General features: G+C 43.6%; 1 protein-coding gene across 6 annotated transcripts in view; it reads left to right on the top strand.

The window, feature by feature from the left end:
- The window catches only part of Tmtc1 (transmembrane O-mannosyltransferase targeting cadherins 1), a 224,109-nt gene that overhangs the window by 145,007 nt on the left and 52,508 nt on the right, over window positions 1-26,594 (top strand). For 5 of the 6 annotated variants that reach the window (XM_076568360.1, XM_076568362.1, XM_076568359.1 and 2 more), the window contains 2 exons: window positions 73-240; window positions 10,535-10,648. In XM_076568360.1, coding sequence (XP_076424475.1) covers window positions 73-240; window positions 10,535-10,648 — 282 coding nt within the window. The remainder of the gene's footprint in view (window positions 1-72; window positions 241-10,534; window positions 10,649-26,594) is intronic. The other variant, XM_076568361.1, reaches the window with a different exon arrangement.

Genomic DNA, 26,594 nt, shown 5'->3' with positions numbered 1-26,594 from the left:
CCCCAGACAGTGACTCACCGACCTACAGTGACCTCTTACCCACAGTGACCCTGCTCTTCTGCTGTGTTCCAGCATGGGCTACTGCATTCTCTTCGTGCATGGACTGAACAAGCTCTGCACTGGGCTGAGCCGGTGTGGAGCCACCTCCCTGATGGCATCTACTGTGTTGTTGCTACTGCTTTTTTCCTGGAAAACTGTGAAGCAGAATGAAATTTGGTTGTCGAGAGAGTCCTTATTCAGGTATGATTAAGCAGGTAAATGTACATCTCTTCCCACTCTTTCACTGATGACAGATTTGTTTCCAAATGAAGTAACATGGGTGTGGTAGTTTGTATTAACTTGGAAAATCGCTTTTAATAAATTTGAAATGAACGATATTAATTTTATTTGGGGGTTTAATTTTAGGTTTTTTAAAGTGATATATAGAATTTGACATAAACTCACTCTGAGTGGATTTGTGAGAGTAAGAAGATTCTGGGTCTATGAATTTGGGTGGAAATATCCACTGATGAGCTGGGCTGTAAAATCAGTCACCAAATAAAATCTACATGCCATATTTCATCACTCAGGCAGGTGCAAGGGGAAGGTGAGCACACAGCAGGAGAGCAAGACAGACGGCAAATCTCTCTGGAATATTCCAGAGCATTGTCATGGTCTGTGATCTCATTATTTATCATTGTTTATTTTAAACATTAAATTTAGGTGAGAAAATAAAAGACTTCCGTTTTCTGGTGGTTTTTTTTTTTTTTCCTCTGTGATGGAATTTTTTTCTGAATACAAGCGTTGTTGCTGGGTTGATATTAGCAGCTCAGGGGTAGCGAGCGCACTTGCCAGGCACACTAGGTTAGATCCCTACTTCATTCGTATGTGAGTGTGTGTATTGATGTGCATATGTATATATGTTATGTGTATATGCACATGTATGTGAATGTGTGTGTACATATTTACAAATACGTAAACACATCTTATATATACATAAACACATACATATATGCACATATGTATGATCACTGATCACCTTCTTTCAAACTAATACCTGTCTACTTCCATTTCTTTTTTTAAACAAGTTTTAAGATATTTATTTTATTTTATTTTATTTTATTTTATTTTATTTTATTTTATTTTATGTGTATAAGTATTTTATCTGCATGTATCTCTACACACTACTTATGTGCTGGTGCCCATAGAGGCCAAAAGAAGGCATCAGATCCTTGAGAACTGGAGTTACAGGTGGTTGTGAGCCATCGTGTGGGTGCTGGGAATCAAACCCAGGTCCTCTGTAAGAGCAGCCATGCTCTGAACTGCCGAGCCTCTCCAGCTCCTCCCCCTGTGGTGACACAGTGAGTTCCATTAGGACTGTAACAGCTGATGGTATGTTCATAGGATCATAAATACTCTACCCAGTGCTACACCACTGAAGACAGAGTCTCTCCCTACCTCCTGGAACTCTCGGGGTTTGCTCCAGCCCTCCTCATTTGTTGCTGGAGGGCTTCTCTCCAGGTTCCCCAAGCCCCGCAGTCCCACAATCCATTTATAAAATAATCACTCAGACGCTTGTATCACTTATAAACTGTATGGCCGTGGCAGGCTTCTTGCTAACTGTTCTTTTATCTTAAATTAACCCATTTTTATAAATCTATACCTTGCCACGTGGTTGGTGGCTTACCGGCATCTTTACATGTTCTTCTCCTGGCAGTCGCTGCAGTGTCTCTCCCCCCTTCTTCCTGTTTCCCCAATTCTCCTCTCTCCTTGTCCCGCCTATACTTCCTGCCTGGTCACTGGCCATCAGTGTTTTATTTATATAGAATGATATCCACAGCACTTCCCCTTTTCTTCTTTTTTTTAAAAAGGAAGTTTTTAACTTTAACATAGTAAAATTACATATAACAAAACAATTATCAAGCAAGAATTATAGTTACAATATTAAAGAAGATGTCCTATCTATCTTATATTTGTGAGTTTAAGGTTTTATATCTAACTTATCTTTTGTCATAACTGAGGAAATTACAACTATCTAGTTTTCAACCACATCAAAGACCTGAGAAGGAAGATAATGGTACCTGAGAAATGGTAGATGGATGCAAGCAACTTTCGGGAACCTTGCAAGAGTAGACCAAGACAGCTGGCAGCCTGGGCAGTCACCTAATGTTTCTCAGCATTATTGGTGCATTCAAATTGGCTACAGGCCTAGAGTATCTGACAGACCATTTTCAGAAGCAGGAATTCTGAAAGACCATCTTACCCTGTCTTGGCAGAGTACAGTGGTCTCTTTCCTTGTGTCCCGCTTGTCCAGGAAGGACAGCATTGCATTCATACTGTCAGCCGTCAAGGCAAGGGCAGTTCTTTGCCCAGTAGGCCATTTTGTGCCAAGAAGACAAACTTCCAAATGGAAATGTCTTAGAAGCCCAACATTCTCTCAGGATCAAATTGGCGCAGCCAGGAGCAATTGTGTCTCATGTCAACAGAATTCTAAGTTATTTAAATGCCATATTCTCTAGGTCTATGAAGTGTTTGAGATTACTTATCTATCTGAAATATATCTATGTATACCTAGAAGACTTAACTAACATGGTTACAAATATGATTATCATAAATGACTAATTATTAATCTATTTTTAATTATTCATTACAATTTTAAATGAGTTACATAAACATAATACCTCAAACAAGAATAGAAATATATATATACAGTATAACAAAATTAACTTTAAGTTTGTATCAATAAACTAAAATTTATACCAATGTAAAACATTTTAAACATAAACTAAAATCTATACCAATGTAAAACATTTTAAACAAGTTGTTCTTTAAAAGTAGGTTCATTAATCTACCCTTTTATCTTATCATCTCCATATCCTCCTATATATCTAATCATATCCCCTTTTCTTTTTTTAGAAAGAGATCACCTTTATAATCAACCTATTTTAAATAAAAATATTGGTTTTTCTCTGTCCCACACCAGAGGGCTCTTCTGATTTGGGACACAAGAATCTCTTAACCATTTTTTTTAAAGCAATATGTCTGGGTTTAGAGGGGGAGTGAGCCAATTCCACCTCTAAAGCCAGCTTGGTATATTTGGGAATTTGGGCGTAGCATCTCTTACTACTTCCTGCTGGAGGGGGGCGCTGTATCTTATGGGGACGCAAAGAAAATTTTAGGCCTATGGGGTAGTCCTTGAGGCTGTATTGTGGGAGCCAGTTGCCTTGAAACCGTTCTGGATGTTGGATCATCTGGGCCATGGTGTCATCAGATATCTTTCAGGGGGTCTTGGCTGGTCAAACCTGATGTATCTTAATATGGAACAAATCCATAGCCTCTGGCTTTCTGTGGAAACAAAAGCAGAACCTCTTTTCCAAAGCAACATATCCTTAAATCCAAATTTTGAAGTCAAGTTACCTTTAAAATATACATATTGGTTTAATTCAACATCTTTTTTGATCAAATGTTTTTTTGCAGTTAAAAATCCCAAAGACAACACAATCCAGATTGTCTGTGTAGTATTCATCTTTACGTGGCTTTTTACATTAATTTTTTTGTCTCTTTCAAGCCTACGTATATTTTCCACACATTGTAAACGATTTTATCTGAATCAGTCTTTTTGTGAGCCTATTGCTTTAAACTGCATCCTTCTAAGCCTGAAACAGCGCTGTGGCTGCTGGCTCCGCCCACTTCTGCTTCCCAACATGGCAGTGGTACGTTTTCCGCCAGCTCTGGGAGTCATCAAGTCTCAGAAATAGTGGGTCTAAGCTTTTATCAAAGCAGCGTGTAGCCCAGAAACACCCCCCCCTTTTTTTTTTTAAATACTAGTAAAGACTAAATCTACCACACAGCGTAATGTGCCGCTGGCAGACGCCTCATTTCCGCCATACTGCCGGTCAAACGCACACGCCAGGAACCCGCCAGTGTTCAAACCTGCGTTTTGCGGCGTCGAGCTGCCCGTATGAGACAAGAAGCAGGAACCTGGTTTTGGCTCTGTTTAGAATTGGTTATTAAATATTCTCAGGTTTAAGGTGGAAACTCGAGCCGTTGGGCGCCATTTGTTGCTGGAGGGTTTCGCTCCAGGTTCCCCAAGCCCCTCAGTCCCACAATCCATTTATAAAATAATCACTCAGACGCTTGTATCACTTATAAACTGTATGGCCGTGGCAGGCTTCTTGCTAACTGTTCTTTTATCTTAAATTAACCCATTTTTATAAATCTATACCCTGCCACGTGGTTGGTGGCTTACCGGCATCTTTACATATTCTTCTCCTGGCGGTCGCTGCAGTGTCTCTCCCCCCTTCTTCCTGTTTCCCCAATTCTCCTCTCTCTTTGTCCCGCCTATACTTCCTGCCTGGTCACTGGCCATCAGTGTTTTATTTACATAGAGTAATATCCACAGCACTCATTCACTGTGGTCCTTACAGAACACAGGGGCCCCTCTCTCCTCATGCCTCAGGCTGGAAGCATTGAAGTTCAGACAGAACTTCCTCCTGGTCTCTTGGTTTAAGCTTTCTCTCACTTTCAGTGGTTGACTTTTATGAGACACTTCCCAACCATTCTGCTATTGTGTTGAACACTTTTCCTGGACAAAGCCATATACTGGGAATGGCATGTGCTAATGATGTTTACTGCTTAATCAAAACAACTTACATGGTGGGGGTAGGAGGCAGCATTTGCTCCAAGGATAATAAGCTAGAGTTCAAACCCTCTGCAAATAATACCAATAGTTAAAAAATAAGTTAAAACAGCAACAACAATAAAACTGGAAAGCACACTGATTTTGCATCCCAAATCTTCTGTCCCTTTTGGTGGAAGTATGTCGGAAATTGGTTACTGAGATACAATCATCCCACATCTGTGCTGGAAGGGACTTTGGCCTGGGAAGCCTTCGAAGATTGAATGAACTTTTGTGTCAGGTGCAATCAAAATAGCTGATAGTTTAAATAAAACTTTGACTGTGTCTGAGTCCTGGGAGAAGCTAGAGGCTTGTAGAGTCTTTTTTTTCTTTAAGGCTAGATGTGTCTGTGTCTTCATCTGTGAGAAATGATGTTGAAATCACTTGGACACTTCACTGCCAGCTTCTGAGGTAGGACAGGGTGAGTGACTGAAGGGCACATCTGGAGTTGGACTTGCTGACTGCATGCAAAGTTCACCTGTTTAATTGCCTGCTCTTGGGCAAATCTCTTAAAGTTCATTGAAAAATGGAGAATAACAGTGTTTATCATCCAAGGTATAATGTAAGAATAAAACAGTGCCTGAGAAATACCTCCAACAATGTCTGCGGTGGGGTAAACACTGTGTAAAGTTCTCAGATTATAACTGTGTTCTGTGTTCTGGGATAATAGAGGGAAAAGATACAGGTTGCCAGAGTGAGAGGAAGGAAACTGGGAGAGGAGGACTCCCTGGAGGGTCTGGAAGCCAGCATGGAGCAAACGTTACTGGTATTCTCTGTCTCAGCATCAGACTAACCAACTTTAGGAATGAGCTTGACCAGGGTTCTGGCCTTTCCATCTGTAGTGTAGGACACAGTAGTTAGCGTCTGCCCTGGAGTGAAATGATGATATAGGGTAGGTGGGCACTTGACCCAGTGTTTGGTTCAAGGTTAGTGGTATGCAAGCATCACCATCTGTGGTGGCAGTATGAAACCGTGGACCAAAGCAGGATTCAAAACAGAGATAGATCTCTCCTCTTTTCCTTTGCTCTAATGTGCTAGCTGCCATTTGTGGTGCTTTAATGTTTTGTCTCTAGTTATGCTATTCAGTAATGTGAACAAAGTAAGTTGATGTTCTACACCCCAGGAGAGACATCTGATGACGGTGGCTGTTTGTTGTTGTTTTTCTATTTCTTTCACTTCTCAAGTCGTCTACAAGTGAGAGGCGTGAGGGAGTCACGGGAAATGCATGTGTTAAAGCGCTGAGTGGTGAGAGCTGGAGAGATGGCTCAGTGGTTAGGAGTCCTGGATGCTTTTCCAGAGGACTTTTGATTCCCAACACCCATATGACAGCTCACAACCATCTGTAACTCCAATTCCAATGGATCAGATTCCCTCTTCTGGTCTCTGAGGGCACTGCACAGACTACATGAAGGCAAAACACACATACACATAAAAATGAGTCTTAAAAACAAAACAAAATGCTGAGGGTTGGCATACTGCTGTGACCTCAGCACTTAGGAGACGTGCACACCCACACTGTTTTATTGCTGGTGAACTTTATGGCTCCTCAAGTCTTTCATTGACATGATAAAAATAAACAAGATTACAGTGTTTTAATGAAGGGTATCCAGAGTAAATTCTAGGATCACCCCACCTAACTGGGTTTACATCTTAAATGCTCTGTCTCAGTTTATTTCTCCCTCTCTACTTTCTGTTATCACCATCCTGCTCTCTGCTCCTATGGATATGAATTCTTATGCACACAGCATTTTTCCTATATGTGGCTTTTATAATGTCTTCCAGGCCTACTCATGTGTCACATATGGCACAATCTCAATTTATAAAGCTTAATAATATTCTGTTGTACATACAAGTCACAGCTTCTTTTGTTGTTGTTGTTCATATATTCATGAGCCTTATGTTAACATATCTTGATTATGGTGAATAAGGGGGAAAGCTATTTGATACTGACCCTGACAGTGATTTCTTAGATGTCACAGTGAAGGGTAAGCACGGGTCAACAAAAGCAGAAATGGAGAAATGGGATTACATCAACCTGCAAACGTCTATACCTGAGTGTAGTGTTCTTGGGATCAGAAAGCAGGACTGTGAGTTGAGAGCTTGGGCTCCATAGAACCGTTGCTTCCAACATGCCAAGAATAAGTACAGTTGAGGGCTTGGTACGAAAATGGAGCCCTTGCAGACTCTAGGTAGGAGTGGAAACCAGTTCAGCCATCCTTAGAAACAGTATAGAAGTTTGGCAAAGAATTGTAAATAGAGTCACCATGTGGTCCGGCGGTGTGTCCCTGAATAAGTCCACAGGAAGTGAAACTGATACTTGGAGTATCTGTGCCCCTGCAACAGGGGGTAAACCTGGCTTCTTCTGTGTCTAGCTGACCTGTCCTTTGGGATGGTCTCTAGCTTCCCATGGCCCCATCAGATCTCTCTACAGTTGCTTGAGCCCCAGCCAGAAGACTTTAAGTGAGGCAAAATAAAAAGAGGCTGTGATTTCAGCAAAATTGGCCCTATTATATTTCCCCAGTGGGTTTTATACAATGCGTGGAATTTTCCTACTAATATTATCTTCATGTTTAAAAATTAAATGGAAATTTCATCTAAGAGAGGTGATATGGTACAATTAAGTTGCCCACAAAGCAGGTTCTCATCTTGTCATCCTTTCTTGTTCTCATCAACTGTTTCCCGTTCTCCTTTAGTCAAAATAAATCCCTGAAGTTTTCTTTCTGAATAGTCCTCTGCCCTCTCCACTTTGTTGTCAAGAGTGTCCTGCCGCCACTTCCCTTTAGGCAAAGGCACAGGCTCCAGACCCAAACACCTTGTGCCTGAATCCCTCCCTGCCACTTTCCTGCTGTCCAGTCTTCAAGTCAAATCATGCAGCCGGATGCACACAAGCTGATTTTCTCCTGGTCCCATCCTTCTCATATTGTCTTCAGAGCTTGGGGATCCCCCTTTAGAGGTCCCTTTGGGCCTGTGATCTCAGATCTAGGCAAGTGTCTAATGGGAAATGCAGCATTGGTATTTAGCCATGTGGACGTGCCACTCACTGCTGATTGATAATCATTATGTACTTATGTTGAGAGCAAAGGTGGTGTGGTTTTTGTGGACTGAGTCCCCCCAATTTCAATTCATATGTTGACACCTTAGCATACAATTTTATTGTATTTGGAGTTGGAGTCTAGGAGGGAAATGCTAATGAATGAAGTCATTAGGATGGGGCCCAGACCTAAGGTCTGTTGCTATTACAGGAAGAGGACATGAGAGCTTATTCACTGGGCACACTGACAAAGAAAGGCCATGGGAGGACACAGCTAAAGAGTAGATGTCTACAGGCCAGGAGCAGGGCCTACCCAGACAGTGAACTGACCATAGAGTAGATGTCTATAGGCCAGGAGCAGGGCCTACCCAGACAGTGAACTGACCATAGAGTAGATGTCCACAGGCCAGAAGCAGGGCCTACCCAGACAGTGAACTGACCAAATACCTGAGCTTAGATTCTAATCACCAGAATTGAGAGAAAGAAATTTCTTGTTTTAGCCACTTAAACTGTGATGCTTCACTATGGCTGGCTGAACAAACTGTCATTTGCTTTGTTGTTGTTGTTGTTGTTTTGGTTTGGTTTTTGGTTTTTTGAGACAGGGTTTCTCTCTGTAGCTCTGACTGTCCTGGAACTTAATCTGTATACCATGCTGGCCTCAAACTCACAGAGATCCACTTACCTCTGCCTCCTGAGTCCTGGGATCAAAGGCACGCACCACCACTGCCCAGCTTATCACTTGCTTAAGCAAGGATTTTGATACTTCCAAAATCTTCATTTCATTAATTATAGAATAATTATTCCTACAGTAATTCAAATTAGCATAGGCTTAATATGGCAATATTAATTTTGATAAATTTTATCAATAGGGATGTCAGCCGACATTCATCTCTCTGAATGATTCATTTTTTTACTCAATCTCAAATTACTGAAAGAAAGAAAGAAAGAAAGAAAGAAAGAAAGAAAGAAAGAAAGAAAGAAAGAAAGAAAGAGAAAGAAAACAAAAAGAAGGGCTAACTGAATGAAGGAAGGAAAAAAACAAAACTGTAGGTACAGGTTTTCTCTAATGGAAACTATCATAGATTCTGCTACCTCCCCCTTCTGGCCACACCCAACCTCTGCTCCTTCTCTCCTTCCCACCCTGCTTCCTCCCTCTGTCCTCTGCAATTTCCACAGCAGTTCCCCAGAAGGCTTCCCTGCCTGCAGTCCATTTCCATAAAGCAGCCACTGTGTTCCTTGTCCAACACTCAATTGTTGGTATCAGTTCTATCCTTAAAGCCCTGCCCTGACTTCCCCACTGCTTTGCAAATGAAGCCCAGAGTTTTCTGCTCGATCACTAGGCTGTTGATCTCCTTACTCTGTCTGGTCTCTCATGATCAGGTACCTCTTATTTCAGCTCTCCTACCCCCAGTGATCCTGCTCTCCTCTCCCTGCATCTTCTAGGCTGCTTGTTGCCCTGATCAAATGCCTGATGAGAAGCAACTTAAGGATTTATTTTGGCTCACTGTTTAGGGAGATAAAAACCATCATGCCCAGGAAAGCATGGCAGCAGGAGCTAGAGGTGTCCCGTCACATTGCATCTGCCATCAGGAAACGAAGAACAGATAAACAGATAGGAAGTGGATCAGGCTATAAAACCTCACATGTCTCACCACCACTCTTGACCCAGTGACCCACTTCCTCTAGCTGCCTTCCTCCTCCTAAGGCTCCACAACCTTCCAGAATAGCAGCACTGTGAGCTCTGAGGGACATTTCACATTCAGACCACATCTGCTTAGTACATGGCACTGCCTCTTCCTCTAGCTGCTAACCCAGCTCTCCTCTTCATCTCCAAAGCCTCGGCTTTGTTGCCTGCTCAGTTCTGTTTCTGTTCTGAGCTAAGCTCCGGGTGATTTGTTGATACCCTACCCACTTTATGAGAGGCTCTCTCACTACCTCTATTTCCTAACTACCCACATGTCCTCACCCTGGTAAGATCCCAAGAACAAGCTCCCTGGCCATTTTATGTCCCAATACCCAGCACAGCACGGTGCTGGGGCAGTACCACATAGATACTGAAGGACTGTAGCATTTACGTCTATAAACTTGTTTTAAGCCACCATACTTCTGGGATGCTGCATTTAATGCAGACCATATATTCTAGACCCAGACACAGAGCAAGGACAGCACTTGTCAGATCTCGCCTCGTGCCTTAAAGGGCGGTTTTGGTGATAGGGCTGTGCATTCTCACTTTATGAAATCCATCTCATCTTGCCTTCTTGTACCTTTGTATTGCACACACAAAATCACTTAGGCTGTGTCACTTTCTAGCCATAAATTTAAAAAAGCCTTTGCCTGAGGTAGACATGAGAGAGAAGGGCCTGCCTGGGGCTGGAATCCCTCAACAAGGGACGGTGCCTGCATCACCTTCTGCAGGGTCTGACTTGGCTGCCTCCTGTGTCAGATCCTCTGCCCACTGCACCTGAAGTTGGAAGGACAGACTGGCCTGGACACTCCGTGGCTTTGTGTCCTGGTCGTGTTCTTTCCCTTCATGTCTGCAGTTGGGTTCGCTACATCCCAAACAAAAAGCCTCAGCAAAGTTGACCGACCTTACCAGCCCCGGGTGTGTCTCTAGCAGAGAAAAGGGTCCCTGTGCTTCCCTGCAGAGAGCATTCAGTTGTGCACACCTAGCCAAGGCCTTCACTCCTTCCCTGTGTAGTCACTTATGCCATTCACAAAATGCAGAAGCCTGTTTGGGATGAAAGCAGCAGACGTTCAAAGGCAGCTTCATAAAGCTGAGAGTAAAATACAAAAGGGTCTGACAACAGTATGATTTTTGTTTTCTTTCTTTTTAATATCCATTGTAGGTCTGGAGTTCAGACTCTGCCCCACAATGCAAAGGTTCATTACAACTATGCCAATTTCCTAAAAGACCAAGGTCGGAACAAGGAAGCCATCTACCACTACAGAACCGCCCTCAAGTAAGCACCACAGAAGGCTTTAAGCTGTAACAAGGCCTCTTCACGTTACCCTTACCCTCCCAGGTGTGAGGGTGGTCATTTCTCTTGACAGTGAACTCACCCTTGGAGGTAGGAAGGCTCTTGAATTCTGAGTCTCTGGGCTCAGTATTCAAGTCTGTCACAAATGGACTCAGTGCTGCTTCTCCTTCCTATCGGTGGAAGTATTAAGGCAACTCCATGTAGTTAAAAGGGAGGTTTATTTGGGGGGGGGGGGGTAACTTACAAGTAAAGGGATAGGTTACAGGGTCCAGGAGAGGTGAAGTGCAGTCCAGCGGTGTTCTCTGGAGAACTCTGCTCACTCTACCATCCAACATCCAGGCTTATCAGGAACCAAGAGAGTGGGCACATCCAGATCTCATCTGGATCTCAGGTCTTAAGGGCTCCCGTCTCGGCCCCGCCTCATAGGTGTGACAGTTACCAGAAGCCTCAATGGGGGAAGTACTTTCAGGTCAAAGCTGGAACAGCTACCCTGTACACCTTCCATGTTCAACATCTTGTAAAAAAAAAAAAAAATACTGTCATTGCTGCACATAACACAGTGGAGTGAAACTCAGCTGGATACAAATATGTAAAGCAGGAGTTTTTTGTTAAAAATACACTGATAAGTTTGGGGAGGAATACTTGTTCTAATGAACTTTTAACTGTGTATATTGAAAGCTTTAGGCCTCTCTCATCCCTTTTCTATGTTTATAGATGCTGGGGTGGTGCATATGTATGCACATGATAGGGTGGAGGCCTGGGATCCACCTCAGATGTCATTCCTTAGGCACTGTACACTTTGCTTTGAAACAGTTTCAATGGCCTAGAAATTGCCAATTAGTTGAGACTAATCGGCCATTGAGACCTGCCTCAAAAAAAGGCCAAAATAGAAAAAAGAAGATATAGTACATGACAGGTACACATAAAGTATGCTTTGGCCTTAATGGTAAATGTTTCTTGGTTTCTCATACATTCTTGAGTGGAGGAAATAGGCAGTTAGTCCGTCCAACAGTGTTGATGCGAGAAAGACTTTCTACACATTTACAAATTCTGTCAGCTTCAAATAGAAAAGTAACGCTGACCCTGATCCACAGCTGGGCCAAAGGTTTATATGAAGTGAAATTCTCTGGCAGATGATTCCACAAAATTATAGTTGCTGGTTTGCTATTTCTGCTTCTTTCCTGTGAAACAACAAAAGTAAATATTTGTTTCTAGAAGAAATATACACCCTGAATGGGGGATGACAATCAAAGCTTAAAACCAGTGCTGAAATTAGTGAGTTATTTAATGCTCTCAACCTGGATCCCAGACATTCCTGATTCAAAATCTCATTTTTGTATGGACTCCTCTGCCGTGGACTTTTGGCAGATAGGAGTGTTTTACTTTCTATTTTAAAATAAGTTCGGCCGGGCGGTGGTGGCGCATGCCTTTAATCCCAGCACTCGGGAAGCAGAGGCAGGTGGATCTCTGTGAGTTCAAGGCCAGCCTGGGCTACAGTGTGAGTCCCAGGAAAGGCGCAAAGCTACATAGAGAAACCCTGTCTCGAAAAACCAAAAAAAATAAAATAAAATAAAATAAAATAAGTTGTCACTCTTTGTGTTAGACAAAAAAGGAGAACCCCAGGACTGTTCAACATCGAGACAATTGTTTATCCTTGGTGACTGGAAGATTCCCCGTACTGCTATTCCTTGGTGGGAATTGCTGAGAGGGACTCAACTCATCTCCTACCCAGTGGCTCTTCTCCTTCAACTCTAGATTACCTCATGCTCTTCTTTTACCACAGCAAGGAAGAGAGTGACTGGGGAAGCAGCAAATTAAAGGCGGTGGGGTCTGGAATCAGTTCCTCAACCCCCCTAACTACTGAAATGGGCACGTAGACCCTACAGGCAGTGGCATTTACCTACTGTGTTGGCAGGAGCAGAGAGCAGAGGTGAAGCTGAGCCTGGTGTCAGCCTCAGAGCACATCCAGTGACCTGCTTCCTTCAGTGAGGCCATACCTCCCAGAGAGTCTCTAAGTCGCTCAAAGAGCACCTCTACCTGAGGACCAGTGTTCAAACGCCTGGGTCTGTGGGGCCATTTCATGTCATGTGCACACCACCTCAGAAACCTGTCCTTAAGTCTTCAACAAATGCTAAGCATGTAAGTGTTGCCGTGAGGGGCAGCTTTCCAGTTCACACTTAATTTTGACACTAAATCCTGAGACTCTCATCTGAGAGAACCAGAAACATGGGTGTATCCACTGTCTGCCTCTCAAGCTTTCTAACTTTCTGCTGGAATAGGAATAGGAATAGGAATAGGAATAGGAAGAAGAATAAGAATAAGAATAAGAATAAGAATAGGAAGAAGAATAGGAAGAAGAATAGGAATAGGAATAGGAGATTCCTGCCATTTTGTGGCAGGTAATAGGAGGGAAGCTCAGAGACCTCCCAACAATCCAGCTGTGCTGTTCCCACCTAAGAACTCCCAAGCAATGCCTTCTCCAGTATGTCCGGAAGAAGGAGGTGACCCTGCCTGAACAATGTGCAGGAGATGTGGAGTGGGTACTTGGCGATTTGTGTGTTTATTGACTAGTTGTAAAAGTCAGTTAAAAACAAAATCATAAAACAGGTCTCCTTCCTTCCTCTTCCTCCCCCTTCTTTCCTCCTCTTTTTCTTTCTCCCTCCTTCCCCACCCGCCCTTCTCTCCCCAGCCACCTTTTACATTTGATTTTGCAGCAGGCTGATCTTGAAATTGCAATTCTCCTGCCTCAGCCTCCTGAATAGCTGGGATTATAGGTATGCATCACAGCCAGCCTCATGAATCCTCTTAGTATTTTATCTTGCCTTGGAATTTCAAATGTGCATTCACTCACAAGCCTTCTAGTAACAACAACAACAACAACAACAACAAACAACAACAAAAACTCCTCAAGAGCCTGCAGATTCAATTTCGCAGTGATGGTGCCCATATTAGGTCATTACAGTTTTGTTGTTTTAGAGTCGAATACAGGTTAAAGGAACTTACAGTCATTTGAGTAGACTAGTTGAGATTTTGTCTTATTTTCCTCCAGTCTTTTACAGTTGCTTCACATCTAAATCAGTGACAATTTTTTGAACAAACCCTCTTTTTTTAGTATTTCTAATTTTTACCTACTTTCCTTATGTTTTCTTTCCACACTTATATTTTACCTGTTTGTAAAATATTTCAAGGCAGTGAATACTGTAAATAAAGAACCCACCTTTATTAGGCACATCTGAGTTTAGCATTTCCTTGGTTTAGAAGCTGTCTAGAGATCTGACAGTATAACCAACAGGCTTTTTGAAGTGCAGTCTTACTACAGGTGATAGTTATGGGATCTGCTTCTCACTGTTAAATCCCCGCATGGTTAAATTCAGGTTGTTAAACTGTGCTGGCCGAGAGCCAGCACCTGGAACAGAGACTAAAGTCCGCCTTTGTCTGGTGGATCAGCAAGACTTCTGGCTGAGCAGGGTGATGCACACTTGAAATCCCAGCATGTGAGGGGCAAAGGCATGAGTGCCGCTGGGAGTTCAAAGCCAGCCTGGTCACATAGTGAGCTCTAGGCCTGCCAGAGCTATATGGTGAAGAATTGCCCAAATTCTCATTCCCATCCCCAAAAAAGAAAGAAGGAGAATGGGGTGAGGAAAGGAGGGGGAGATAGAAAGAGAGATGGGGAAGGGTAGGAGGAGAGAGGGAGGGAGGGAGGGAGGGAGGAAAGCTCCATGGAACCTTCATTCACACAGATGTGTCATCCCCAGACACATTCTATGTGCAGGATTCTATGCTGATAGAGGGACTGCAACCCTCTGCCACTCGGGAAACTCTTTTTACAAGAGTGGCTTCATCTTAATTTCACAGTTAAAATTTAGCCACCACAGTTCCAACAATGCAGTCAGGTGATATGATGTCCAAACTGAAGGCACTCAGGTGGACATTTTGATCAAGTTTATAGCACCAAGCATGAATTCCCTTCCTGTTCAACAGGACTTAAAGTCAGTCCAAAATGATTGATTATATCCATAACCTTTGTGCACATCTGGCCTGGCAGGTGAGACAATATTGTTGTATACAGTGCTGTGTTCATCACAGGATAATTCCACTGGTGGGTTTTTTTTCCCCCCAACAGCCTACACAACATTTCTGGCACTTTGAAAGCTAGCCTGCAGGGAAGAAGTTTTCAGATCAGTTCCAGCTTGATCTCTCTGTGTCCTACAACCAAAGTGTGTTGTATCTGCAGCAATAAGCTCTTACCATCTAGTTATGGTGGGCAACCAATAGCCTGGGTTTTTTGGTGGGGTGCTCTGGGGTTTCCTGATCAATAACTCATAGGGAAATGTCTTAGTTAATTTTCTGTTGCTATGCTAAGATACAATGACCAAGGCAACTTATACAAAAAAACAACTTTGGGGGTGCTTACAGTTTCAGAGGGTGAGTTCATGACCATCATGTGCAGAGCATGGCAGCAGGCAGGCCTGGGCATGGTGCTGAAGCAGTAGCTGAGAGCTTACACCTTGATCTATAAACACAAGGCAGAAAAAAAAAAAAAATCTAACTGGGAAACTGGGAATGGCATGGGCTTTTGAAACCTGAAAGTCCACCCCAGTGACTTACCTCTTCCAATAACGTCATACCTCCTAATCCTTCAAGCATTGAAATATATGAGCCTATGGGGGCCATTCTTATTCAGACCACCACAGGAAGGTTCCCACAATGGACCAGGCTCTTTTCTATTGGATAACTAAATTTTCTCTTGTACAAAAGACATCTCCAGTGTGATGGTTGATTTCCATTGTTGACTTGACTGATTAGGAAACACCTGGGGCATTGATGAGGCACACCACTGAGTGTGCCTGTGAGGGTGTTTCCAAAGAGGGAAAACCTACTCTGAATGTAGCTGGCGCCACTCTGTGAGCTGGGGCCTTCAACTGAATGAAAAGGGAACAGGAGGAAGCTGGCTAAGTGCCAGCTTTACCCTTTGGGACCAGGTACAAGTAAGCAGCCTGCTTTCCCCAGGCTTTCACCCTTCAGTTGCGTCTGTCAGGTGTTTTATCACAGGTGCAAGAAAGGGAACTGTTCGGCTAATGCATGAGAAAGAATTGAACTGAAATCTATTGCAGTTTGCTTAGTGTATAGACTCGTCAGGAGAACAGAGCCCATTGATGTAGTTCTTTGTATTTCCTCCTTCATGGGATGACTGGAATTCTACAGGGAGATCCCATTAGATTGAGCTAAGTGTCTGTGGGAAAATGAACTAGTAGAGGAATGAGTACTGAAGAAGCATGGTTGACATTAGAGTCTGAGGAAACCTGAGATGTCTAGTTAACTACTGTTCTTGATGCCTCCAGTCTGCCGGCATTAGCTCCCTGTAATTCCTTTAAAATTCTGTTTATAAGCTGCTGGAGTTCAGTCATTAAAAATCAGGAGTCAGCGAGTGTTTCTACAATCTGTGCTAAGGAAACATTTTAAATGTCTTTCTTGTGACCACGACACTATCTGCCTTGTGTCTCTGGAAAAAAATTAAAATCCCAATATTGTTTATTAACCAAGTTTAGCCAGGAGGAGATGGTTTCTTTGGCTGGTGTGGCATTTTTATCTGTGAAATTCTAAAGAAATTTTCAATATCACAAGTAGGTGCTTGAAATTATTTTTGTTTTTTTGTGTTGATGAACTAAGAATAAACTACCTTCTTAATCTACATACACATGCACACACATGCATGTACATACACACATACACGTGCGCACATATATCAGATATGCACATGCATATATGCACATATATACACATCTGTAGGTGTTATTTATTATGTCTCGTGTTCATAAAGTTTAAGGAATTAACATTGCTTTAGAAAAATACTGAATTTTAGTAAAATTGTGGCCAACTTATCAACTGAGTTTCAAAATGAAAGTGTCATTATTTATCTTCAGGCAAGGTCCGCGCTTTCAGGCTGCCTTTTCCTCCCCATGTCTCACTTCTGTTTAACTAGCTTGGATGAGGCTTCACAGGACATAGACTTCAGGGCAGAGGTTTGCATGCAGGAAATCCATTCAGAGCACTCTCATAAACTCAGGAAGGAAGCTGAGAGCAGGATGGACAAGGGCGTGGGGATGCACTGAACCGCACCAGGCTCACTGACCCTGAGCACTTCTGCAGCAGGGCTGACCCCTCAGAGCGGTCATAAGCAGACATCAATCTAGACAACCCCTTGCCACCAGGCGCTACACCCCAGGTGTCTGGTGGAGAGGAGATGGGCCTTGGTAGCACCCACATCCTGGCAGCTGGAAACGAGTGCCTCCAAACTGAAGAAGGCACGTGCTCCAAACAGCACATGCTGCTTCTTTACAGGAAAGGTAACCCTTACCCAAAATGTATGGGACCTTCAGTGCTTCAGAGTTCATCACATTTCATCAGAATAGACTTTGACTTTGTGTTAATGAGGATGGTGTTGCCACTTACTTCAAACAGATGGCAAATCTCATTATTATTCCTGTAGCGGGCTTAAAGCAATGTCCAAATCATTCATCACATAGCATTCAGAGACAAAGTCTAACCATAGTCACCACTCCTACTGCTCTACCTGTCACTGAGACCACGGGCTGGCCTTGAACTTGGAACAAGCCTTCAGCCTTAGACTCCCCACTACTGAAATTATAGTTGCCCACCACTGTCTTAGTCATGGTTCCATTGCTATGAAGGGACATGATGACCAAGGCAATTCTTATAAAAGAAAGCATTTTATTGGTAAATTGCTTAAAATTTTAGAGGATTATTAGTCCATTATCATCATAGTAGGGAGCATGGCGGCATGCAGGAAGGCATGGCCCTGGAGCTGAGAGATTTACATCCTGATCTACAGGCAGCAGGGAGGGAGGGAGGGAGGGAGGGAAAAGGGAAGAGAGAGAGAGATACTGGGCCTGGCATGGGTTTTTGAAACCTCAAAGCTCACCCCTTCAGGGACATGCCTCCTCCAATAAGATCACACCTCCTATCCTTCTAAGCATCCAAATACATGAACCTGAAGAGGCCATTCTTATTCAAACCACCACATTTCATTCCCTGGCCTCCATAGGTTATTACCTGTATCATAATGCAAAATGCATTCAGTCCAACTTCAAAAGACCCCATAATGTATGTCAGTCTTAACATTGTTTAAAGTCTAAGGCCTCTTCAGAGACTCAAGGCATTCTCTTAACTGTAATCCCCCTGTAAAATCAAAATGAAACAGATCACATACTTCCAACATACAATGGCACAGAATATACATTACCATTCCAAAAGGGAGCATAATGAGGAAATACTGAACCAAAGCAGGACCAAAAACCAGCTGGGCAAACTCCAAACTCTGCATCTCCATGTCTGATGTCAAAGTGTTCTTTAATCTCCAACTCCTTTCAGCTTTGTTGACTGCAACACACTTCTCTCTCTTAGACTGGTTCCAAACCCAGTCTACAGCTTTCCTTGGGAGGTATCCCACAGCTCTGACATCTCCAACATCTTGTAGTCTGTTATGATTTATTATGCAGCACTCCCCCACACCCAGGGTATCCCGCTTGTTCAGGGAAACATGCTGGGCAGATGCAGTGGCCAGTGATACACAACCCAGACACTGCATCCACATGGAGAGTTTATTATAATAGAGAGATAAAGAGGCAGAGAGACAGAAAGAGAGGAAGGGAAAGAGAGGGGGAGTGCACACCTCTGAGAGGAAGTGCACACCTCTGAGAGGAAAAGGCTGAAGTGAGAGAAAGGGGCAGAGTTTTTCTATAAAAGGAGACTTTTACATCCGGACACAGGGTGGCCCCCAAGGGGCAGGATCAGAATATTAACAGGGTCTCCAAGGCAATCCAGGCTTCACCTTCATAGGTTCATACAATGACTGGTCTGGGCCTCCATTCAGGGACATCCCTGGTGCATACCTGGCCTCAGAAGTGTCCCTTAGCCACAGAGGGAGATCCCACAACCTCTTTCTTGTATCCTTGACTCTAAAGCCAGAGCCATGTGGCTAAAACTGCCAAGTTTTGTTGCTTTCTGGGGCTAGAACATGGCCACCTCATTCAATAACATTTGTGTCAGCTTTCTGTTTCCCTTGCTGCTTAAGCTTTTCTTTAATTCCTTTTTACAAATTGGAAGCTTAGCTGTGTAGGGTCTTGCTCCGAGGTCACCACTCCCTTTATTCCATCTAGCATCAGGCCTTCTTTAAACTTTGCATATCCTTGAGCACTAGACTTGTCTCCAACTTGACATTTCCATGTGCTCCTTTTCTCTTCAAACTGTGCTTTGTCTTTTTCTTTGCTCCTTTTTACGGTAGATCTGCATAAGACTTACCATGAATAACGTGACACAGTCAATACTAGGCCTGTTACAGCAATGCCCTCATCCCTGGTACCAAGTTCTGTTTTTGTCACTGTTCTATTACTGTGAAGAGACACAGTCACCAAGGCAATTCTTATAAAAGAAAGCATTCAATTTGGGACTTGCTTACAGTTTCATGGTATTAGTCCATTATTATCATACATAGTGGAGAGCATGGTGGTATGCAGTCAAGCATGGCCCTGGAGATGAGGGTTTTTATGTTTTGTGTCCTGATCTATAGGCAGCAGGAAGAGAGAGGAGAGAGAGAGAGAGAGAGAGAGAGAGAGAGAGAGAGAGAGAGAGAGAGAGAGAGAGAGAGAGAGAGAGAGAGAGACTGAGACTGGGCCTGGCATGGGCTTTTGAAACTGCAAAGCACATCCCCATCAAGGTCACACCTCATCCTACTAAACTTTCAAGTACCTGAGCCTGTAGAGGTCATTCTTTTGTTTGGTTTGGTTTTGGTTTTTCAAGTCGGGGTTTCTTTGTTAAGTTCTTGCTGTCCTGGAGCTCACTCTGTAGACCAAGTTGGCCTGAAACTCGGAGATCCACCTACCTCTGCCTCCCAAGTGCTAGGATTAAGGGCATGCACCACCACTGCCCAGCAAGGCCATTCTTATTCAAACCACCACAACCACCATGCTCGGCTAACATATCTGTGTTTTAAACTGTCTAAATTTTGTGAAATTTTTATAAAATCTAACAAGTATAGTGTAAAAATTAAAAGACTACAATAACTATCAATAAAACCTGTAGTTTCTAACAAACAGATGAGGTTTACACCAGGTCTTTGCTTCTTTACCTGGACCCACACTGCCAGGAGATGGGCTTGTGATGAGGACACTTAATCAGTCTGTCTGGGCCGTTATGTCCAGAAGCTTGTTCAAACCTTACCATCAACGCTTCTGTGAGGTGATCTCCTTCAGATGAGATTCAAGCTTAAATCCAGAGCTTCCGAGTCAGGCAGATGACGCAGCATAGTGTGAATGAACCTCATTTCAGTGAGCTGAAGGTTCTCATAGAGATTGCCACACTGGAAGGAGAGTGTCGGTCTGTGACAGACTGCCTCAGGATTCAAACTTAGTTGTTACTGCTTCCACATGTCGATGATCCAACTCCTTTAGCAAATTTCTTCTCTGCAAAGATTGTGTTCTTTTCCCCTCTTATTTTGGCATGTATATATGTGGGTGGTGTTTGGACATGTATGTACACATATGTTTGTATGGGTGTATGTGCACATGTGTGTACCAGGTGTAAGGTCCAAGGATGATGTTTCCTTAATTGAGGTCTGTGGTGGTTTGATAAGAATGGCTCCCATAATCTCAGATATTTGAACATTTGGTCCCCAGTTGGTGGAACTGTTTGGGAAGCATTAGGAGATGTGGCCTTGTTGGAGGAGTTGTGTCACTGTGGGTGGGCTTTGAGGTTTCAAGAAGACTTTTGTCATTTGATGTCTCTCTCTCTCTCCCCGCTTCCTGGTTGTGTCTCAAGATGTGACCTCTCAGTTACTGCTCCAGCACCATGCCTGTCAATCTGCCTCCCTATTATGATGGTCATGTACTCTAACTCTCTGAAACTGTAAGCTCCAAATAAACTCTTCTATAATTTGACTTAGTTGTGGTGTCTCATCATAGTAATAGAAAAGTAACTAAGACAAGATCCAACTTATTCATTGAGCTAGGACCCCTGGGTTCATGGATACAGCTAGTCTAGCTAGCCAATTTGCACTGAGGCCTCCCTGTCTCTCCATGCTTATTTGGCATCTATTTGGGTTCTGGAGACCCAAACTCTGATTGTTATACTTGAGCAGCAAGAATTTTATCCACCAGTGTATCTCTGCACCTTTACTTCTTTCTTGTTTTGTGCTCAGGATCCTATCACATCCAGTGTTGAAATCATCTGACTTGCAATCCTTTATTTAAATCTGTTTCTGTAACTGCCTGTCTTAGGGTTTTTATTGCTGTGAAGAGACACTATGACCACAGCAGCTCTTATAAAGAAAACATTTAATTGGGGTGACTTGCTTATCGTTTCAGAGGTTCAGTCCATTATCATCATGGCGGGGAGCATGGCAGAGTGCAGGCAGATGTGGTGCTGGAGCTGAGAGTGCTACATCTTGCAACAGGAAGTCGACTGACACACTGGGTGGTATCCTGAGCATGAGAATTCTCAAAGCCCACCCCCACATGACACACTTCCTCCAACAAGGCCACTCTCAGTAATACAGAGTCACACCTCCTACTAGTGCCACTCCCTGTGAGATTATGGGGCCAGTTACATTCAAACTACTCTACTGTTCTTCATCTGGCACCTGTTGCTCTGTAAATGCTCTTTAATTGCTCCAATTTTAAACAACCCTGCACATAAGTCTGTCTCTATTTCTTCTTCATTTGCCATGTAGGCTAGTGGGCCTGTTCATTTTTTGCCTCTCAAGTAACACAATCTCCTAGAGAGCCACAGCCTCTTCTCTGTGTCCTTCTGCTCCCTCAGGCCCTCTTCTTGGGACCATTGAGGCTCTGTCCAATGTTACCAGCTGCTTCCCAGCAGATAGGCCTATGGAATCACCTATTGGAGCATTTGACTCTCCTTATCTTCAAAGTACACACTCTTCTATACCTGGTTTGGTTTGAGCATGATGATACATGCTGTTGGTCTCCCTGGTATTTCCTTAGACTCTTCTTCCTCTGAAAAACCCTTCATAAACAGTTCTCCCACTCCTTTCTTCTGCTGGGCTTTCTTCTTTTTGGATATTCACTTTGTTTCAGAAAACTTCCCTTCGCCTCTTTGTGCTGCTCAGCCCTTAGATGTATCTCTGCATTGCCTGTCTTCCCTCTATTGCAGTCATGTGCCTGGCAGGCTGTGGGGCACTTCCACATCCTTCCCCTTGCACTGCATACCCAGTACTCACCGTCTCTGCAGAGCCTGCCTGTCTTGGTGAACTGTCTCTGATTCCCTGAGTTCTTTGGCTTTACTTTCTTTCCATGGAACACTGCTGCCACTCTAGTTGGCAGTGTGAGCCTGGGAGGGTGGAGCCTAAAACTGAGGTGGACTAAAGTCTTATGCAATAGCCAACTTTATTCAGAGCATCAGACAGTTTATATTCTGAGGGAGTTCTGAGGGTTAGGCCAAGTCATATGAGCAAAGTTCACTTGAGTTCAAGTTGTATACAGTCCCAGGACAAGGTCACATGAGTTTAGCTTGTACTTGTGCTTGGGAACATCATTCTGAATAATAATGGGTAGGATGACGGGTAACCTGAAGTAAACCCGCTCCTGCTATCACACCCGGGAGGGGCACGAAAGCACATTCCAAGAACAACCCATGAGGAACAGAGGTTACAAGACTCTTATTTACTTGGAGTTTTCTCACAAGCTCTCAGAAATCTTCTCACACAGCTTCTTTCATGGACTGTGTTCTGTCAGAACACTGTTAATCCCACTGGATGAGAATAAGACCACTACCACAATTTTTAAACCAAATTTGAAGCAGGCTTTATTAAATGCTGGTCAGGAATATAGACACTGACCAGTTCTATACCCAGGATTCCCAGAAAATGGCCCCGGATTATGTTAGTCAGGTACTTGCAAAGATAAAACCCACAAGACTATGTACTTCCGTTCCTCCCTTCGTCCAATAGGGGCCAAGCATACATCCTGACTTAATTCCTGCCTGCATACCTCCACCTATGTGTGATCAAGCACATCCTGTGCATTTGGGGCAACCAACCTTGTTTATAGAAGTGAAAAAATATGACTTGTTATCCTACATAAACAACACCCCCAGCATTACAGGAAGTTATCTCTCCTTGGGCAAGTGGGCCTTACAGGTTAGAGGAATTTTGGTTTTTAGATCTCTTAAGCACAGTAATTAAAACTTAAAAATATAATGCTAGCCCTCACAATACTTTTCTTTCTCTCCCTGCTTTTGCCCCTTCATCAGGCCCAGTCCCCACCATCACTGTCCCTCCTTATACATCTTCATTATAGAATACCTTAGGAACAAGGAGACCCCAGTCATGTGTTCTCCATGCTCCCCACAGCTCACTGTTTCCAACTTTTCTGTCTGTTTCCTACTGTCTAGAAGCAAGGGCAGGTTGTCTTGCTGTTCTAGGCCTTTGACAGAGAGCATGGCCCACTGTAGGTGCTTAAGAAATACTTGTGGAGAGGAAGCCTGTGTAACAACAATGTATAACATCTCAGTCACAGGACACTTTGTGACAGCCCTACCACGCTCAGTGTGTTGGGTCAGGGTCTCACAGTAATGGGGGACAGACCACCAAAGTCCATTAAACCAGAAGCAAACTTTATTCCAGAAAAATTAAAAAAGCAAAACACTGGGGCAGGCACAAAAGCTTATCAGCTAGCTGAGACCACAGCCAGTTTTGGAATTCTGAGGCTGTGGCAATGGAGGCAGGTACTGGCCCCCTTTTATAGTGTAGGCACAGGGTGCATGCTAGGAGTCACGTAGGACCATCAGGTATGGGATGCATGCAAGAAGTCATGTAGGACCAACTATTAAAAGTTAACTTTGGTCCAGGCAGTTGTAGGCTCTCGGGGGCAAAGGGGTTGAAAGTTCATCCCTGGCTGTTGACAGAGGAGCTGGCTGTAAGCAGACAGCCATTGTTAGCAGTTAATCTTTAGAGCTGACGATTGTCAGTTTTTATCTCTTAAGCTTATAATTTTATATTTCTGTATTTCTGGACCCTTCAAATGGTGCTTTTCAGAGTGCTGTGGGCAGTGAGGGCAGAATAGCTCTTCCTGGTACAGGGCTGATCTGGGTATTGCCAGATACTTCCCAGTCTGCCTGCTTCCAATTGTGTGCCAGTGATGATCCCGAATGCTCAAGATGGACATTCAGAATATGTGCCCTCCCCACCCCATGATCCCTTTAGCTGGAAGTTGTTGATTAGGAACACAGACACATCTTCCTGTCCACTGTTGTCTCTGAGTTAGTCCACCAGCCAGTGTATGTTCATGCTGAGAAATGCCATTACAGCAAAGACCCAGGAGCACATGGACCTACCACTCAGAAGGCACACAGGACTTTGAATGAGCCCCGACCTTGGGTATGGCTGTAGAACTGGTCTAGAATTGCATTTAGTGTGGAGCAAACATGAGAAGCTTTGGAAAATGCTGCTGGGCCTGTGAAGATCAATTATTCCTACTGTGAAGAACTGACAATACCTCTACATTCTCAAAATGGAAATGGTTCCTTAGCCTTAGTATCTGAGAGGGCACAGCACAGGAAGAACAGATGTATGGGAGCTGGTTTAAATGTTTGTTCACTGGGCTGGTGATGGAGAAAGAATAGATGTTATTTTGACTGATAGGAGCTATTCAAAGGCCCCTAGAGGCAACGAAGAGGATGAGTGGTGGTGTGTGTTTCTTCATGTGCATGTGTGTTCACCCATGCAGGTGAGAGTGAGGGCCTGAGGTTAAAGTCAGGTATCTTTCTCCATTCTCTTCACCTTGTTTTTTGTTTTTTGAGACAGTCTCTCACTGAACATAGAGCTCACTGACTGTATCAAGTAGGCAGCCATTAAGCCTTAGGAACGCACCTGTTTCTGCTCCCCAAAGACCAAGTTTACAGACATACGCAACCATGTCCAGCTTTTTTATTGTTGTTTTTTCGAGACAGGGTTTCTCTGTGTAGCTTTGTGCCTTTCCTGGATTTCACTCTGTAGCCCAGGAGGGCCTCGAACTCACAGAGATCGGCCTGCCTCTACCTCCTCAATGCTGGGATTAAAGGAATGCGCCACCACCGCCCAGCTTCCATGTCCAGCTTTTACATAAGTATTGGGGAATCCCAACTCAGACTGGCATGCTTGTGTGACAGGGACTTTACCAACTATCTCCCCAGTCCCTGGCATGTGATCACCAGGGTCCTGCATCTGACCCCAAAATGCAGTTGTGATGATGGATGTTTTATGCCCGTCATCTCATTCATTCACACGGAAACTTTACAAAAGCAATTTACTCACACACGTACTCAGCATCATGCAGTTGATATCTGTCCCCTAGTCCAGTATTTTCCCCATGGACCAGTTTCCTGTTCACTCTGCCACTCAATCCAAAGTTTATCACTCTCATCCTAGGCTCCGAGAAACATGGGTTGTGCAAACCATTCCTATTGAAAAGGGAAGAGAAGTGTTAGTTCAGTAGATTTCCCGACCCTTAGAAGTGAAACCTCTGGAATCAGGACAATACAACCGTTTACAAGTGACTCACTTCCTGAGGGCTTGGAGAAAATGTTTTCACTCTGCAGAGCCTCAGCCAAACCCCTGGGTGGAGTCCCTCCACAGCAGCCCTGAGGTCACTGAGGTGAAGGAGGTGAGAGGTCCTATTCAGCCCCTGAGGCTTTCTTCAGGGGATCAGGAACTCAGTGCCGAAAATAGAGCCGCAGTGATACCAGGTTAAGTGCTGGTAATCACTTCATACAGTCAAAGAAGCAAACCGGGAAGATCACCAGTGTCACCTAGGGCCGCCCGGTGACAGGATGACTGAATTGATGGCACAGAAGGAATCAAGCTCTTAAACTGTGCAGGATTAGCAGTCTGTCCATGCCTGAAGGAAGTGAGATTGAGCTTCATTTGTAGAGGTAGAGTTTTCCTAGTCATGTTTTTCTTTGTGATATTTTTTTTCTCAACTGGAAATAGAAAATAAACAACCAACCTTAGTTAACCTCAAATAAATTAATGTGTGGCATGAAAATCAGACACTTGGTTAGGTGTGTATGGCTCTGGAAGGGAGTTGCAAACTATAACACATAAATCAATGTTATTTGAACAATAAAATTACTGGTAAGGTACTGAAAGGGTAAAAACTTACCCTTTTAAACCTTTAAATTCTTAACTTTTAATTTTTAAAATACACGAGTAAAACAAAATATAAGGACAAACTTTAATCTCAAACAGCTATATCTATGGGCCTTTACAGACAGGGCACAGTGGGCAAGAGTTCCTGATGAGCAAGCACAAAGACCTGAGGTAAGATCACAGCACCCACATAAAAAGCCAAGTATGGCTGCTTATGCCTAAAACCCCAGCACTGTGTGGGTGGAGACTGGATTAGTGGGGCTTGCTGGCCACCAGCCTAGCTCCAGGTTCGATGAGAGACCCTGCCTCAAAGAAATCAGACAGAGAGTGATAGAGCAGGACACTAAGCATCCTCCCTGCACAGACACATGCACACACCTACATGTACACACATATACACATACAGACCTTACAAACAGAAACTCATAAAGCAGGAGTTCACTTCTTATAGGCTACTGAGTGTTGTTGACTCTAGCTAGTTCCCATACAATGCGTGCTTCTTGAAGAGATAATGGTATAAACTGAGGACATGACTGCTCCCAAGGTATGGTTGAGGGGAAGGTTTTTATTGTAAACATGAAGGAGAGTATAGCCAGAGCCATCTGGAAGTGTCCAGGGCAGGGAGAGGAAGTAGCAGACAGAACATGGCCAGCAGAAGGGACTTGTTCATGAAGAGAGAGAGAGAGAGAGAGAGAGAGAGAGAGAGAGAGAGAGAGAGAGAGAGAGAGAGAGAATGAATAAGGGTACAGGAGACCAAGGAGGAGGAGC

Source organism: Peromyscus maniculatus, chromosome 3 (assembly GCF_049852395.1).
Source record: "Peromyscus maniculatus bairdii isolate BWxNUB_F1_BW_parent chromosome 3, HU_Pman_BW_mat_3.1, whole genome shotgun sequence".
In the NCBI taxonomy this organism is placed as follows: Eukaryota; Metazoa; Chordata; class Mammalia; order Rodentia; family Cricetidae; genus Peromyscus; species Peromyscus maniculatus.
Note: the sequence above shows the minus strand (reverse complement) of the source record. Positions and strands in the feature narration are given on the sequence as shown.